Source organism: Abramis brama (genome assembly GCF_963993115.1).
Source record: "Abramis brama genome assembly, chromosome: 21".
NCBI lineage: Eukaryota > Metazoa > Chordata > Actinopteri > Cypriniformes > Leuciscidae > Abramis > Abramis brama.
Window position 1 is genome coordinate 7,316,484 of NC_139983.1, and position 16,921 is coordinate 7,333,404.

General features: G+C 38.2%; 1 protein-coding gene across 1 annotated transcript in view; it reads right to left on the minus strand.

Annotated features, from left to right (window-relative positions):
* The window catches only part of orc3 (origin recognition complex, subunit 3), a 28,645-nt gene extending 12,401 nt beyond the window's left edge, over positions 1–16,244 (minus strand). Inside the window, exons 1-12 of the mRNA XM_084096254.1 lie at positions 16,105–16,244; positions 15,901–15,955; positions 15,690–15,781; positions 15,444–15,576; positions 13,847–13,951; positions 13,130–13,278; positions 12,643–12,782; positions 11,985–12,144; positions 11,770–11,883; positions 7,225–7,358; positions 7,088–7,151; positions 5,098–5,214 (exon numbers count right to left, since the gene is read on the minus strand). Of these exons, the coding sequence (XP_083952380.1) occupies positions 5,098–5,214; positions 7,088–7,151; positions 7,225–7,358; positions 11,770–11,883; positions 11,985–12,144; positions 12,643–12,782; positions 13,130–13,278; positions 13,847–13,951; positions 15,444–15,576; positions 15,690–15,781; positions 15,901–15,955; positions 16,105–16,140 (1,299 nt within the window). The 5' untranslated portion in view covers positions 16,141–16,244. The remainder of the gene's footprint in view (positions 1–5,097; positions 5,215–7,087; positions 7,152–7,224; positions 7,359–11,769; positions 11,884–11,984; positions 12,145–12,642; positions 12,783–13,129; positions 13,279–13,846; positions 13,952–15,443; positions 15,577–15,689; positions 15,782–15,900; positions 15,956–16,104) is intronic.
* Between the last annotated feature and the right edge of the window lie 677 nt (positions 16,245–16,921).

Below are 16,921 nucleotides of genomic sequence, written 5' to 3' on the forward strand. Positions count from 1 at the left end.
GGCAGACCCAAACGTACTGTGAGGGTCTGTTGGGAACGTTTGGCCGAATCTCCTGTCAGAGAGATCTTCAACTCCCACCTCCGGCAGAGGTTCGACCAGATCCCGAGGGAGTCTGGAGATATTGAGTCCGAGTGGACCATGTTCTCCACCTCCATTGTCAACGCGGCCACTCGGAGCTGTGGCCGTAAGGTCTCCGGTGCCTGTCGAGGCGGCAATCCCCGAACCCGGTGGTGGACACCGGAAGTAAGGGATGCCGTCAAGCTGAAGAAGGAGTCCTATCGGGCCTGGCTGGCTTGTGGGACTCCTGAGGCAGCTGATGGGTACCGACGGGCCAAGCGGACTGCAGCCCGGGTGGTTGTGGAGGCAAAAACTCAGGCCTGGGAGGAGTTCGGTGAGGCCATGGAGAAGGACTATCGGTCGGCCTCGAAGAGATTCTGGCAAACCGTCCGGCGCCTCAGGAGGGGGAAGCAGTGCCCTACCAACGCTGTTTACAGTGGAGGTGGGCAGCTGTTGACCTCGACTGGGGATATCACCGGACGGTGGAAGGAATACTTCGAGGATCTCCTCAATCCCGCCGTCACGTCTTCCATTGAGGAAGCAGAGGCTGAGGGCTCGGAGGCGGACTCGTCCATCACCCAAGCTGAAGTCACCGAGGTAGTCAAGAAACTCCTCGGTGGCAAGGCACCGGGGGTGGATGAGATCCGCCCTGAGTACCTCAAGTCTCTGGATGTTGTGGGGCTGTCTTGGCTGACACGCCTCTGCAACATCGCGTGGCGGTCGGGGACAGTACCTTTGGACTGGCAGACCGGGGTGGTGGTCCCTCTTTTCAAGAAGGGGGATCGGAGGGTGTGCTCCAACTATAGGGGGATCACACTTCTCAGCCTCCCTGGGAAAGTCTATGCCAGGGTACTGGAGAGGAGAATCCGGCCGATAGTAGAACCTCGGATTCAGGAGGAACAGTGTGGTTTTCGTCCCAGTCGTGGAACACTGGACCAGCTCTATACCCTCTACAGGGTGCTGGAGGGCTCATGGGAGTTTGCCCAACCAATCCACATGTGCTTTGTGGATTTGGAGAAGGCATTCGACTGTGTCCCTCGCGGCGGCCTGTGGAGGGTGCTCCGGGAGTATGGGGTCCGGGGCCCTTTGCTAAGGGCTATCCGGTCCCTGTACGACCGGAGCAGGAGCTTGGTTCGTATTGCCAGCAGTAAGTCAGACTTGTTCCCGGTGCGTGTTGGACTCCGGCAGGGCTGCCCTTTGTCGCCGGTTCTGTTCATAATTTTTATGGACAGAATTTCTAGGCGCAGCCAGGGGCCGGAGGGGGTCAGGTTTGGGGACCACACGATTTCATCTCTGCTCTTTGCGGATGATGTTGTCGTGTTGGCCTCATCAAACCAGGACCTCCAGCATGCACTGGGACGGTTTGCAGCCGAGTGTGAAGCGGCTGGGATGAAAATCAGCACCTCCAAATCCGAGGCCATGGTTCTCAGTCGGAAAAGGGTGGTTTGCCCGCTTCAGGTTGGTGGAGAGCTCCTACCTCAAGTGGAGGAGTTCAAGTATCTTGGGGTCTTGTTCACGAGTGAGGGAAGGATGGAACGGGAGATTGACAGGCAGATCGGTGCAGCTTCTGCAGTAATGCGGTCCCTGTACCGGTCTGTCGTGGTGAAGAAGGAGCTGAGCCGCAATGCGAAGATCTCGATTTACCAGTCAATCTACGTTCCTACTCTCACCTATGGTCATGAGCTGTGGGTCATGACCGAAAGGACAAGATCCCGGATACAAGCGGCCGAAATGAGCTTTCTCCGCAGGGTGGCTGGGCGATCCCTTAGAGATAGGGTGAGAAGCTCGGTCACTCGGGAGGAGCTCAGAGTAGAGCCGCTGCTCCTCCACATCGAGAGGGGTCAGTTGAGGTGGCTCGGGCATCTTTTCCGGATGCCTCCTGGACGCCTTCCCGGGAAGGTGTTCCGGGCATGTCCCACCGGGAGGAGACCCCGGGGAAGGATGGATGGAAAGATGGATGGATGGATATATATATATATATATATTTTATATATAAACTTTTTTCTAGCAAAATGTACCTATCAATGTTTAATGGGACACCAGTGTCCTGTTTCTATGCTTTTTTAGATTCACTGCATGATAGCCAATAAATCCATATTTTATGGATTTATATGGACTGTCCAACAAACCATAACTTGTTAAGACAGGTTTTACAATATAAATTTAAAGCAACACCAAGTAGCTTTTGCTCTCGGGGTCCCCCTACAGTTGGGAAACAGTATTGTCTTCTACTGCGGTCGTAAAATCTGTCATGGTAACACCAGGGCCCGGTTTTTCAAAAGGTTTTATCCGGATAAAATTGATCCGGATTTAGTAATCCTTTTTTTTGCGATCCGTGATCACGTAATCCATCTTACTTTTGAGCCAGTTTTTCAAAGCAACATCGGATTGGATCAATCTGATCCGGATAGGAACTTTTCAGGATCACCAAATCTGGATAACCAGTGCTCAAACAGGATAGGAAATCACAATGTAGAACTATAGATATGTAAAGAGCAACAAGTAGAATAGCCAGTGTGGGGTCAATATAAGTTTATTTTTATTTGAAATGAAAACACACACATTTAAAAAAAACTAAAAACAAGAAAAACCCCACCCCATCCTCTTCCAGCAGTCCGCTCATCTGAGACCTACAACACAAACACTGTACATTGAGGACCCCTTGGAGACCCTAACCAACCTCCTGCATTCTGCCAGAACGAGCAAACAGGACGTGCAACAAGGGACGCAATAGTTAGACACTATTTCTGATTTGGATTTGTTTTGGATTTCAAAAATCAGTGATTGCCATTCTTTGCATTTTTTTGGTTATTCTGTAATCATTGCATGCATCACTAATAAATATTCTAAAAACAAAAATATTTTCTATTGTGATGAATATATATATCAATTAGTGACAGAATAAAATTTATTGTTTTTGGTCAATTTTGACAGCTGTTTGGGGGATTATTTTATGAGGCCAAACTCTTTCTACTTTGTTGTAGGCCTATACTGAAAGGCTGAATACGTTAAAGCCTACCTAATCACTGTAGCCTGACGGATGAACAAATAAAATTAAAACCTTATGAATAAATAGGATATCTTGTAAGATACTGCATGATCCAAATATAGTATTATTTGATACATTTTTAAAGTTTTCATTACATTTTGGGCATGAAATCCACGCTGAATCCACCCTTCTGATGGGATCTGTTTAATCCAGATTTTTTGGATCAAAGTGATCCAAATCCTACAAAAAAGTTCTGAAAAACCCAAACTAAAGGTTTGATCCGGATCAAAACCAAGATTGGATTACGTGATCTAATCCGATTATGTAATACGTTTTTTCTTTTGAAAAACCCATTTTCAAGATTTGATCCAATCCGTTATCCAAAATCCTAGTGGATTACTTTTGAAAAACCGGGCCCAGGGGATACACGTGCATTTGTTGCAGAAGGAGTTCTCATGTCTTGGGCAGACTGCCTGCGTTGCGTGTGAAATGTCTTCATCCCAGGTACAGTGGCATATATTTCAGCATGTCATATGAATATAATTTCATGGGTTTTATTTTTTTCAAACGCCAAAAGATCGTGTAGCTCACGTTTACAAGCCAGCGTCATTATAGTAGCCTATTGGCTACTGTTTTACAGAATGGATATGCTAATTCAATTCAATGTTTGTGTGGTAGGTAATAGCCATATATCATCAATATTATAATATCAAGCTACCATAGATGAATCTGCAAAGTTGAAAAATCGATTTGCATTATAGCCTGAGGCAAGACACTTTCACCAGAAAAATAAATAAACAAACATGACTATCAGCCTGCAGTCATTAGGCTAGCCTAAAAGATAATTTTGTCCGTCTAATCATCTATTATTTACTTGCAAGAATGTAGCTCCTACCAAACTTGTACACGCCGTTTAGACATAGGCTTACTTCTGACTTTTTTTTGTCCGTTGCTGCTTTGGCCATGACAAAAACATACGCACGAAAGCCGGAAAACAAATGCTGGTTGGCCTCTCACGTCCAAATTTGAGGAAGTGGTGGGGGAAGTGACGTATGCCGTAAAGCAGTCGAATTTTGTAGTTCTTTTTGTGCTCTGGTTACTACCCGAACCCCGAAGTTACGTAGTGCCAGTAAAAGCGATACAGACCCCGTCAGGCTATGGCAGACGTGTCATTCAACCTATTGTAAGTCGATGTACCATCACAAGGGTCTTGGAAATATATTATGAAGGTTGAAAAGCTACATAGTGTTGCTTTAACAGTAACAGTGTCCGAATTTCTGCTAAAAATTTGTGAATACAGACTGAGACTGGTAGGCCACATGACAACGGCAACATGACAAATATAGTACATCTTTATTATATTCATACTATACAATCTACATCACATTCTGAAAAAGAAAAGATAATTTGACCATTTTGTCTTGGAAGTAAATGATTACTTGATCACTTAATTTGGTTTAAATACTGAGTAATATTAATTAACATGTACTTACTATAAAGTTTGGGTTTTGGGTTACAGATAACACTTTATTTTACAGTGTCACTGTTACATGTTACATCTAGTTAGTTTAGTAATAGCTATAAATTATGCATAATTACATGCAACCAAACAAAACAAACAAAACAAACAAAACAAACTAAACAAACCCAAACCCTAATCCTAACCCTATAGTAAGTACATTAACATATTACTCATTACATAAATGTATAGTTACAGTGTGACAAAGACATTAAAATAAAGAGTAACCGTGTTCCTGTTACAGTGTAATTATACATTCAAGTAGTGAGTATTAATTCAGTACATGTACTTACTATAGGGTTAGGGTAGGATTAAGGTTTGGTTGAGGGTTAGTTGCATGTAATTATGCCTAATTTATAGTTATTACTATAGTAAATACAAGTAATGTGTAACAAGGATACATTAAAATAAAGTGTTAAAGGGTTTAGTTGCATGTAATTAATGCATAATTTACTGTTATTAATATTAAGTACATGTAATGTGTACTAAAGACAATGTTTAAAAAAGAAAGTGCTGCCAAAGGTCTACTTACGTGCTTTCCGAGAGGAAACTTAGGCAGTAATGATGTCAAAGAGTGCAGACATTGAAGAATTGGATAGTAATTTTTGTGGTATTTATGGAGGTTTTTCAGTAATTTTTGACATACATCCTGAAAAGACATAAATCACAAAAGAAGATTAGTTTATTGCTTATATACAAAATAAAGAAAACAAACAAGATACCCCTTTTATTTTATTTTTTTTACTTTCGTTTTGTTAGTCTAACCAGAACCGCTGGATACAGCATGACCCAAAGAATCCATAGACACAAAGTTCACAATTCAGGCAAGTAGTGTTGGGGTAACACATTACAGGTAACAGGCATTACGTAATCATGACAAACGCGCCGGCACATTCATATTCCTCATAACAGTGGGAAAAAAACTTAAAATAGTCATTTATATGTTTGGTTTACTTCAAAAATAAACCAGAACTCTGCATATGCTACTTGTCGCAGTTTTTTCTTTCGTTTTGTTAATCTATAAATTATTTAAGTGAAATATTTACGCGTATTTAATCCTTTTATATATACAATTTTGTTTTTCTCCGTTCACAGAAGCGCTGCAGGTGCGTGATGTGACAATATGTGAATCCTCATGTTGTTTATGCTGCTATTTGTGCATTTAAAACTAAACCCCTGGAAAACAAATGGTTAATTTTAATGGGTCACAGACTTATCCATTCTTCGGTTGTCAGTTAAATGAAATAAAATAAAAATTAAATGAACATCCCTACTGTGAGAAATAAGCCTTGAACTTACCTCAGAACAACACAATGCAGCTTGATCCAGCAGATGATCTAACTTCTGATTAGCAAGTCATTTATTCTTATTTGCGTTAGTTAACGTTATCTTTACAAAATTGCACACATTTTATTAGTTGGCCTTTTCCCAAATATATTAGGCTTTATCCCTATATTGCCACATAATGGCAATAAATAATAGATAAACATGAAACATAAAATGTTGTATATACTGTGTGATAATGCATACAAAGCACATGTGCATCTATGACTACAAAAATCATGATGTTGTTTTGTTATGAGTGCTTAGTTTGTTTTGTTATATCAGCTACACATTAGCTAATGTGGCCAAAGCAGAAACTGAGTTTGGCACCTCTGGCCAACATTATAGTGGTTAAAGCAAGTGATAGAGATGCCATCCCCAAATTGGGTAAGGGCCAATCTGAGTAAAATCTATTATTATTTACTTGCAGAAGCTCAAATGTGCTGATGTAACATGCGAGAATGAACCTCATTGGTTACTCTATGTCAAGCAAGCATGCCTGAGCTTCCATTTGCCAAAACTGAATGCTGCAAATATTTAAAGAAATATTAAAAATGGCTGCCTGTAAATCTCGGCTGACATTAATGCTGCATGTGCGTGTTGTTCTGCTCTAACCAAACTTCGCACACAGATTTCTAATGGTTGGCCTCCTTCACCCAAAGGACTAGACGTTGAGTTGTTGCCGTATTCATGGTTCATTAAACGGTGATAGCACAACTATAAAAGCAACTATGTCATTATTGTATGTTCCAGGAAAACTGAAGTTGTAATATGGTGAGTGTCGGTCACAGTGCCTTTTAATTGCTATTTTTGATCCCGCAATTATTCATTTACAAATTAAGCATTGCGCACAAGTTTTTCTTTTAAACCGGTATACTGCCCACCAATGCAAATCCTATGAATTTTATGGGAACAGAAAAGAGATAATTTTGGTCATTTGTCAAAGTCTTCAGCAGTAAGCGGTGGGAGTTGCAGCAATAAATTTGCCCACTGATATTATACCAGGCATGAGTTACGTATTGTGTATTTCTTAGGTTTGTGGTGCATCATCTAATAGACTGCTGAAATTGTCAACCAGACTCACAAAACAACTACTACACAAAACTTGTTACACTCTGCATGTAATAGAAATAAAGAGGAGACACAATTCAGTCAACTACATGGATTATTGTGGAATAATAATAATTAGTAGTAGTTACCTTGACATGTTCATCACTGGTAAGGAGCTGCACCTGCTCCTGGGGCTCTTGAGTCTCCACATACCTACAAAAACACATGTTGTGTAGTTACAGAACTGTTGTGGTAGCCATTTACTGGAGTGAAAATTTGTGTATACCTCATGAATGAGGGTAGATGACGGATTCTTTCCACGTTTTTTTGGCTCAATGTCTTGGCACAAAGCAAAGCCTCTTTCTTTTGACAGCAAAGCACACTGAGAGGCTGTCCATTAAAGTGCTCTAACATAGAGAACTGGAAGACAAAAGGAGTTATTGTAGTGTTTAATTGCAGTAAACACCTTTTGAAAGTAACTTGGCTCTTCAAATAATGATTATGTCAGTCAATTACATTGTTACACCAGTAGGTGTACAAAAGCCAACAATTAAAAATTGTGCATGTGAAATATAAATACAAAGTAGGGCTGTACTGGTCAACTTCACACTTAAGTACCACCGGCAGTGGTACACCAAAACACATTTTTTTTGTATGTGAATTCTGTTTTGCAAGAATATTACAACATGAGTGAAGCTCAAAGCTTTGTTCACAGTACATTAGCCCATTTATTTTAAGGCATTTGTCAGCTTTGTTTTGATTTGATTCGGGGCCAGGTGCATAAACATAGCCGCTAAGCTGCATAAACATAGCCATGTTTATTAAGAACTAATATGACCAACTAGCAGTTAATTAGAGCTAAGTGTTACTTTTCGGATTCAAATTAGACCAATCTAATCGGGCGGATCTTGGACAGAGCGCAGAGCGGCATTTTTAAAAGGACGAGGCGTCGCCTTATTTCCCGCTCCAATTTCGCTCAGCTCACACCACGAGTCTGAAGCATGCTCAGTCAAACCTAAACCAGGATCCATCTGTCTTGCACAGTCATCAACAGTAGACTATTTTCAGTCAAAACTCGGCTCAATAAGGAGTTCAAAAAGGCTACTTCAAAAAGGAAAATGAGAAGTCATACAGGTCAGGTGTACTATTAATATAACTAACTAACAATGATAATGTGGTACAAGAAAACGAATGTGGAGACATCGTTTCAGTCAGCAAAGATTCATTTTGGAATCGCAAAAGACACATCTCTCGAAAAAATGAACGTGAGCTACGCGAACACGCTGGGAAGAAAACAAAAGGTTAGCAAATTGAATACGGTAACTTGTAACAAAGTGTAAATTAAATATAGCGTAATATTCAAACAAATTCGTTTTTTTCATTCAAGTAGACCTAATGGTTCGTTTTATTTAGCCGAATTTGTGTCGTCCGTAATAATATTTATATTATTAGGCCCATTTATTCGTTTAATTTTACAGCAGTTTGTGTGTATGGAAGCCAATTTAAATTTTAATCTTGCGCGTTGCGCAAAAGTTCACTTATCTGGCCTTATAGTTAATTTACTTTTAAAAAATGTATGTATATTTTTGTTTATATAATTTTTATTTATATTATTAGGCCCATTTATTCGTTTAATTTTACAGGACCTTTTGTGTTGGCTATATTCCTTCTTACATAGGCCTGTAATTTGAAATAAAACATTTATATTTGAAAAATGTTGTTGTTACTCATTGGTCTAAGCTAAAAGTGATATACATGTAGATTTATTTTTCCTTTTTTGGAGCAAGCGGGGGGCGATTTGAGTGGAGCGCGAAGCAAACCTCGTTGAGCGCTGAGCGATAATGAGCGGAGCGGCCTGATGTAGCTTTGAGCGGGGGAGCGGAGGGGTGAACAGTTCCGCGAGCGATGAGCGGAGATTCTCACCGCTCCACTCCGCTCACATGCTCTGGTCTGGTGACCAGATTTTCCATGAATTTAACAATATTCCATGAGTTATTCCACTGGACATGGAATCTCGTTTCTTTTCCCAAATCTTTACTCGCGTCTGACACATTTTTCCAGGCGAAAAATATTTCTTCCTTTCAGTCCATTTTTTGAATAATTATATATATATATATATTATATGTAAATATCTATATCTATCTATCTATCTATCTATCTATCTATATATATATATATATATATATATATATATATAGCCACTGTCACAGCCATAAAGCAAATCGAAAGATTAAAAATAAAATATATATATTTTTATATATATAAAAATAATACAATGACTTAAAAAACGCCAGAACGGTCGCTATCTTTTCCACTGGCTCAATAGTATTTTTTATGTCTTTATATTTTTAATGAAAAAATTGTGCCTTATTGTGCATTATTGATCATTATCTGCATGTAAATATTTTCTCAGACAATGAGTTCTGCTGTTATTATGCACCAAGCAATTCTTGCTGTAGTAAAAACATTACAACACAGCATGCCACAGGAAAAGTGTTTAAAAGCATTGCATCCACTACAAATATTTTTATTTATTAGAATATATATTTTTTTGTAACTTCTTGGTAATGATTTAATTTAATTTACAGTTTTGGTCAGAATTAATGGCACCCCTGGTAAATATGATCAAAAATGGCTGTAAAAAACAAATCTGCATTGTTTATCCTTTTGATCTTTCATTAAAAAAAAATTAACCTTTCATTGAAGTAAAAGAATTGAAAGTGGGGAGGAAGACACATTATGAAATAAATGTTTTTCTCCAAAGCACAATTGGCCACAATTATTGGCACCCCTAAAAAATGCTATGAGTAAAATATCTCTGAAGTACATTGCCATTAATATTTACCTTTTTTAGCACACCAGGGTGACTAGGAACATGACATTGTCCAGCTATGACTTCTTGTTTCATAGGAGTTTAAATATGAGGAAACACAAAGGCCAAATTCCCTTAATCATCCATCACAATGAGTAAAACCAAAGAATATAGTTCTGATGTGCATCAAAAGATTGTTGAGCATCACAAAATAGAAAGTGGCTGTAAGAAAATAGCTAAAGAATTGAAAATCCCCATTTTGACCATTAGGGCAATAATTAAGAAGTTATAATCAACTAAAGATGTTACGAATCTGCAGGAAGAGGACGTGTGTCTATATTGTCTTAATGCACGGTGAGGAGGAGAGTTAGAGAGGCCAAAGACTCTCCAAGGATCACAGATGGAGAACTGCAGAGATTACTTGAGTCTTGGGGGTCAGAAAGCCTAAAAATATGTATTAAACAACCTCTACATGTTGTTTGGGAGGGTTTCAAGAAAAATCCTCCTCGCTCCTCCAAAAATAAACTCCAGCTTATTCAGTCGTCAGACATGACTGGAACTTTTAAAAGGGACCGGATTCTATGGTCAGATGAAACAAAAAAAGGGCTTTTTGGCAGCAAACCCACCAGATGTGTTTGGTGCAAACAGGGATGAAGAGTACCCCTTGTCTACGATTAAATATACTGCTGGATCTTATTTGTTGTGGGCCTGTTATTTTGCTGGAGGTCCTGGACATGATGTCCTTGTTCAGACACATGATATTATGGATTCTAGCAAATACAAAACGAACCGATTCGGTACAAAACGAACATCAAAATCAACACAACAATGGGTAACTGAGCACAAAATGAAACTTCTGCCATGACCGTCCCAGTCCCCTAAACTGAACCCTATAGAAAATGAGTGGGGTGAACTGAACAGAAGAAGCACCAACATGAACTTGTGAATCTGAAGGATCTGGAGAGATTCTGTATGGAGGAATGGTCTCTGATCTCTTGTCAGTTATTCTCCAAACTCATCAGGCATTATTGAAGAAAACTGTTATCCTGGCAAAAGGAGGTTGCAAAAAGTATTTAAGAACAGGGAGCGAATAATTATGGCCAGCGTGTTTTGGAGAAAAGCATTTATTTCATAATGTGATTTACCCCCCACTTTCAATTCTTTTACTTCAATGAAAGGTTAGATTTTTGTGATTTTTTGAATGAAAGATCAAAAGGATAAACAATGCAGATTTATTTTTTACAGCCATTTTTTTATCATATTTACAAGGGGTGCCATTAATTCTGACCACAACTTTAAGTCCTTAACTCCATTAATGAGAATGGCATATCTAATCTAAATGTGTATATCAGATTTTAAAAAGTTTAAATCATTCTTTTATTTATTTAAACTGTTATTGCATTTATGATAAGGACTCATTATGAGGATTTAAAGTGGTTTTCCTTAATCTGCCGTCAGTCCTTCAGCTCACCATCGGTGTCGCCAAACTGCTTTGTCTCCAAAATATGCGTACGCATGTCTGAGTTTACGCACAGGTGCGCGCATTCTCCCGTCAAGTTTGTTTTTAATAGCTCACAACCTTTGCCTGGGAAGTGGCGTACGCACGTTTCTAGGCCTGTTTCGTGTCGCGTTTATAAATGAGACGCCAGAGCATTTAATTGACATATATCTTCAAAACACATTTTAATAAAATCATGAGGATCTTGGGATGATGCATGCCAATTTTTTGTGAATTGGACCAAAGACTTGGGTTAGTTATTAACTAAAAACACAAATGTACTTATTACGGCACCACCTAGTATCCGACAAATATATTTGGTGTGACATGCGCAGCCCTTTAATAGTGAAAGTAGTGTGCTCGAAAAGGCAGAATACAACAAAGGCCAAATAACACTACAGTCACCGATATTTGTTTTTCAATAACGTGCATTGCAACACATGATCAACAAAGAAACCTTACACATGCCATCACAATGACATTTGAAAGAAACAAGCATGGCACTATATTTGACAGCTCACCTTTAGGCCCTTAACAAAATTTTGAACCGAGAAGTCATGGTAGAGGAAGATGCCGACCAGCACCTGAATCACCCTACTGCTGAGCTTGAATGGAAACTGGGAGTTCAGAATCAGCTATGAAAGACAAACAAATAATGAAATCAGAAGAACAAAAAGAGGAAATTATTGAAGTACTAAAATGTTAACTTGCATCACGAAACATAATGGTTATTTACCTTCTCAAAAACAGAAGCTAAATGCTGAGTACATGAGAGAGACTGAAAGACCTCAATACAGAGCAGAGATGACACAGAGTGGGGAAGCCTGTGCTGGATAGCACTGGGAGATGTGGCAATGCCAAAAATAAAGATGAATGGAAGCTCCTGGGTGTATCGACTGTTAGTAAGGTAAAAAAAAAGATTAGGGTTTCTCAGATCACGACCATTTACAACAGCTTTTCAATTTAATGTACAATATTTCCTGCAAATAATAGTGCTTTCAAGGCAGGAAAAAGACAGTTGTCTTAAAATTTTAATCTCAGGTATTTTAGGTTTAGGTTCTGTTTAAATGAAACACAATGCTGAGTTTTGCTGTGGCCATAGATTTTTGTCATCCGATCTCAATGGTAAATTTTCAACCAACACCGTCAACACGACAGAGTGCATATGTATACACTGACTTGGGCTGTAAACAGTCAAAATGCATTTCAATATTTTAAAAAATGTAATTGTCCAGCTTTTCAAAACCAGATAATTGAAGCAGTTTACTTATGATACATCATGATGCGCCCCTCATGTCCATATACAGAGAATGTAAAGAATTTTTAAAAAAAACTTGCAAGCACTGTAACAATATTCTTCCATCACATACTACATTTCACTAGACAAATCCCACCTGCAGATAAGGATAAAATCCTGTAAAACTTGAGAGTTGAATGCCTCAAAGTCTTTGAAGATCACAACAACAGGCAAACTCTGAGGCAAGTCATTATTTTTCAAGTTTTCTTTCCTTTGCGGAGAAACTTGCGGGTATTTCTGCAAAAGACCAATTGTTCTGAATGTTTAAAGTACAAAGTTCAGTAAATAACAGGACAGAATCTCTTTCAAACTTCTATTAGAATTTACCAAACTTTTCATTTACAAATTTTAGCATTCTAATATTGCTGCTATAATCACATACAGTACTTCATAATTTTGATAATAATATACACATACAATAATCCACAAAAGAAACCAAACTAAACCAAAGAGCATAATTTCAGGGTTTACTTCACAATGGAATGAGGCCTTTTCAGCAAGTAGCGCTGCTAAATCTTTTCTTTCAGAATATAAACATCTTTTTATTGTAGTTAAGCAGTTTATCTTCTCTTGTCTTCTCCTACCTTGCTAACAGTCTTGTACCACTGACACAGAGCACTAATAGTACACTGTGTCCTTTGCAGTAAAGCAGTTTCATCCTCCTGTTCTTCATCCACAGACACTCCTTTTCCCATCAGCTGCTCTAGAAGCTTCTGAATCAAGTGCTTCACAGCTGTCAAAAAAAATGACAAAACTGCAGGATTATTGTTAAACCTGGTGTTATCAAGCCTTGAGGACATCATGCAAATGCATTTTTTTTTGCAGATTAGGCTATGCATAATCATTGTGAGCTCAATATATGCTTATTTTGAGTAGACGGGTGGAGAATAAAGCTTGTCTGCTCAATTTGAGATTTATATGAAGCAATATGTGCATAGTTACTGATGTAAATGCATTTGAATAAATCTGAAATTGATTCTACATGCTGCCTTTTGTGTTTAAGCATACTTCAGGATGAAATCTAAGCAAGATTTTTTGCATTAGGTCCCAGAACTCAAGGATGATCTTATACAGTAAGTGATTTTTTTTATGTGTAAAGTGAGACAAACATCCATCTCTGTTTCAGAATATATATAACATTTTTTTTAAATGATGTGGAGAAAAAAGAAAAAACTGCTGCAAAGACCCAAATTGAGTCCTGTAATCAACACTTTGCATGTTTGAAAACCTCAGCTTTTATTAAAAGGTAGTGCATATGTACTTGTTCAGCTATATTTAATAGTGTATAGTTTTATACATACCTGCACATTCTTTGGCATGAACAGACACCACAAACGGGGTGACAGAATCCTGAAGGAGATGACACAGACTTCGAAATGTCATGGCATGATCCGGCACATTTACCCCTAGAAGACAATAAAAGGTTTAACTAAGCCCTAAAATAGGTGGAACTAGGAGTGGGGCTATGGGGCAAAAAACTTCAGTGTTTGTTCTTTCAAGGTAGCCAGAGTACCACGAGATCGCAAGTCCGTTCTTTATATTCTTAGAATTGAGAAAGAGCCTAGCTCTCCAGGAGCAGGATTGGAGACCCGAGATCTGAACACACAAACCTCGGTTTCCAAACATTAATCTGGTCAGATGAAACAAAAAAAAGGCTGTCATATTATTTGGATGGATTTCATGATATTAAAGTCATCATGAAATCAAAATTATTATTTTTTTTTCAAGGAATATTGCCGTATTTATTAAAAATGATTTATCCGTGCACATAATTGTTTTTTAAAAATCACGTGTCCTCGTAATCTTCAATCAAAATAACTTCCCCTCCCTCATGCAGTGACATATTTTCTCTAATGACAACCTGTCACTCACATGACATCACAGCAATAGCAAACCACAACCATACAACGATCCAATCAATTCTCAATGGACAAAATCAAGTCCTGCCCTACATTTTTTTCTTGTTCAAAAAGCCGTTTCACTCAGATATACATCACAATAGGGAAGAAAAGACTATGGCAACTTTCGTTTCAATGCGACTTTAATGCCTGCTACAGACTGTGCGATTTTGGCAATCTTATAAGATCATTACAAATCGCACTGTACGACATGGATCTAATACACTTGGATACGACATGTATGTAGACTGTAGATGTCGTAGGCTGCGACGCAAGTTAGTATAGAAGAATAAAACCTCATCAGCATGCGCTAGTGGTGAACAAATAGAGCAAGATGAACTTTGGCAACTGTGGTTTTTATGTATGCTGAAAAAAAGAGAAGGAAGAGAATATGGACGGGGTCATGCATTTTTAATGGCTAGTCAGTAGACGTAGGTCGTAGCAGCAAACACAGTGAGATGATCATGCTAAAGTGATCTAAAGTTCTGACACTGTCCCAGGCTATCTTTGGTTACAAGAGACTGTCTTTGAACCTCTCTCACTGTACGCCGTAGGACCACTGTTTGCCGTAGCCATGTTTACAGTAAGGGAGCCATGACCACAGAAATCGCCACGATTGGTCATATTTTGTCTGGGAAAGCCCAAAATCGTACAATTTGTAACAGGCATAAGGGGAGCACACAAGCTTACTGTATATGTGCATGCGGCCATGCACAATACTTCAGTCTGACCACCTTTTTTATTAAAGAAATGCAAGAACAGAATACAAACAACATCTCATTAAATAACGTTAAAATTAGACAAGGGAAGGGTGTACATGACATAACATATTAAATATTAGTATATTTATAAAAACAAATACATACATGCTTTCATGCATGTACTTTACTTTCTGAAACAATCTTCAAATATTAGATAAAATCGAAGTTGTTCAAATAAAGGAACATTTCTAGTCTAATGATTTAGAAAGTTTAATATAAGGATAAGAATAAGACCATACCCAGCATTAGAGCGGCTGTGGGGATTTCACTGGTTCTCTGTCTCCAGACATCAGATGAGTTGCCGAGGTCATGCTTTTTAATAAACTCGACAAGACTGTCAAGTACATGTTTATTCAACTGATCTTGTATTTCCTGTATAAAAAAATAAATTAAAAAAATCTATATATTTATTAAGAAACAAAAATAGATAAATTATTGACTGAGACAATTCAAGCGTTTGCAAACGCAGATGAGGAAATATATACCTCTGTGTTCATTTGAACCGTTTCCCATAATTTCTGACAGATCCTAAAGCGATCGCTTCCGTTATCGTCACTACCATCCACCAAATATCCACCTAAATGGAATAAAAAACGAAACAAAATGATGGTAATGGCGATAAGTATTTGTCAGGTGACAGGATGAATCGATTTGTTTTTGTAAAGGTGGTAATTAATAATGATTATCATTACTCACCAACTCCGACATGTCTCTTTCTCTTTTTAGAGGTCGACTTAAAAACAAAACATCCCTGAAAAACATAATCTATTAGCCTGGATGTATGATTGTTATTTTATTTTATTATTATGAGTGTATATATCATGAATGTATAACTATCCTCAACAAATGTGATTAATTCAGCAACTATGGGAGGATGAACGCATGTCTGCGCAATATTACCTTTGACACTGATGAAGTTACAGGAGTTTCGCACATTTCTGTTCTTCAAAATTCAGTGGTGGACAAACTTCAATAACAAATACACCACGCGTTCATTCTGCCGCTCTTCCTCTTCTTTGTATAATTCTATATTCGCTAAACCATCGTTAGGCGTTTTACTGCCACCAACTGTACTGGAGGAGCGCTTACGCATAAAGCCATTGCTAGAGAAGAATGACAGCAGACCTATAAAGGTGGCTAAACATTCTTGCTCTGCTGGAGCAGGACTTGCCTGTTTTTACTGCATTTGTAGTATCTGGTGTATAATTAACTCGATTACCAGATACTAAGATAGCTAACTATTTGTTCATCCCAGGCATTTACATAACACGTTTCTTTTTGGCTAAAAAAATCAAAAACACTGCTAAACAATATTCTATAATTTGTATTCTAATATTTTTTTCCCCTAAATTTCCCTAATTTTATGATTGGTTTATTTACTACAAACGTGTGCATAAGTCATCATGGATTTTATAATGTACATTTTTTTTTTTATATATAAAGAAAATATAGGCTATTTTATAGTTTCTATACTGTAATAAAGGCAATGAACACTGTATTATTGTCAATCAGCACTGCATTTTTCATATACTTTATTGTTATAAAAAATAATACCCAGAGATGGCTTGAAAAACACACATAAACAATATTTTTCGCAAACTTGTGTTTATTGTTTTCCAGCAGGGCTACAACTCTCATCAAGGACATCTTAATTTGAAGGATCCTTGGAAGGCAGCCTTTGTTTCATGTCCTTTATTCAGCTCATTTTGAAGGATGC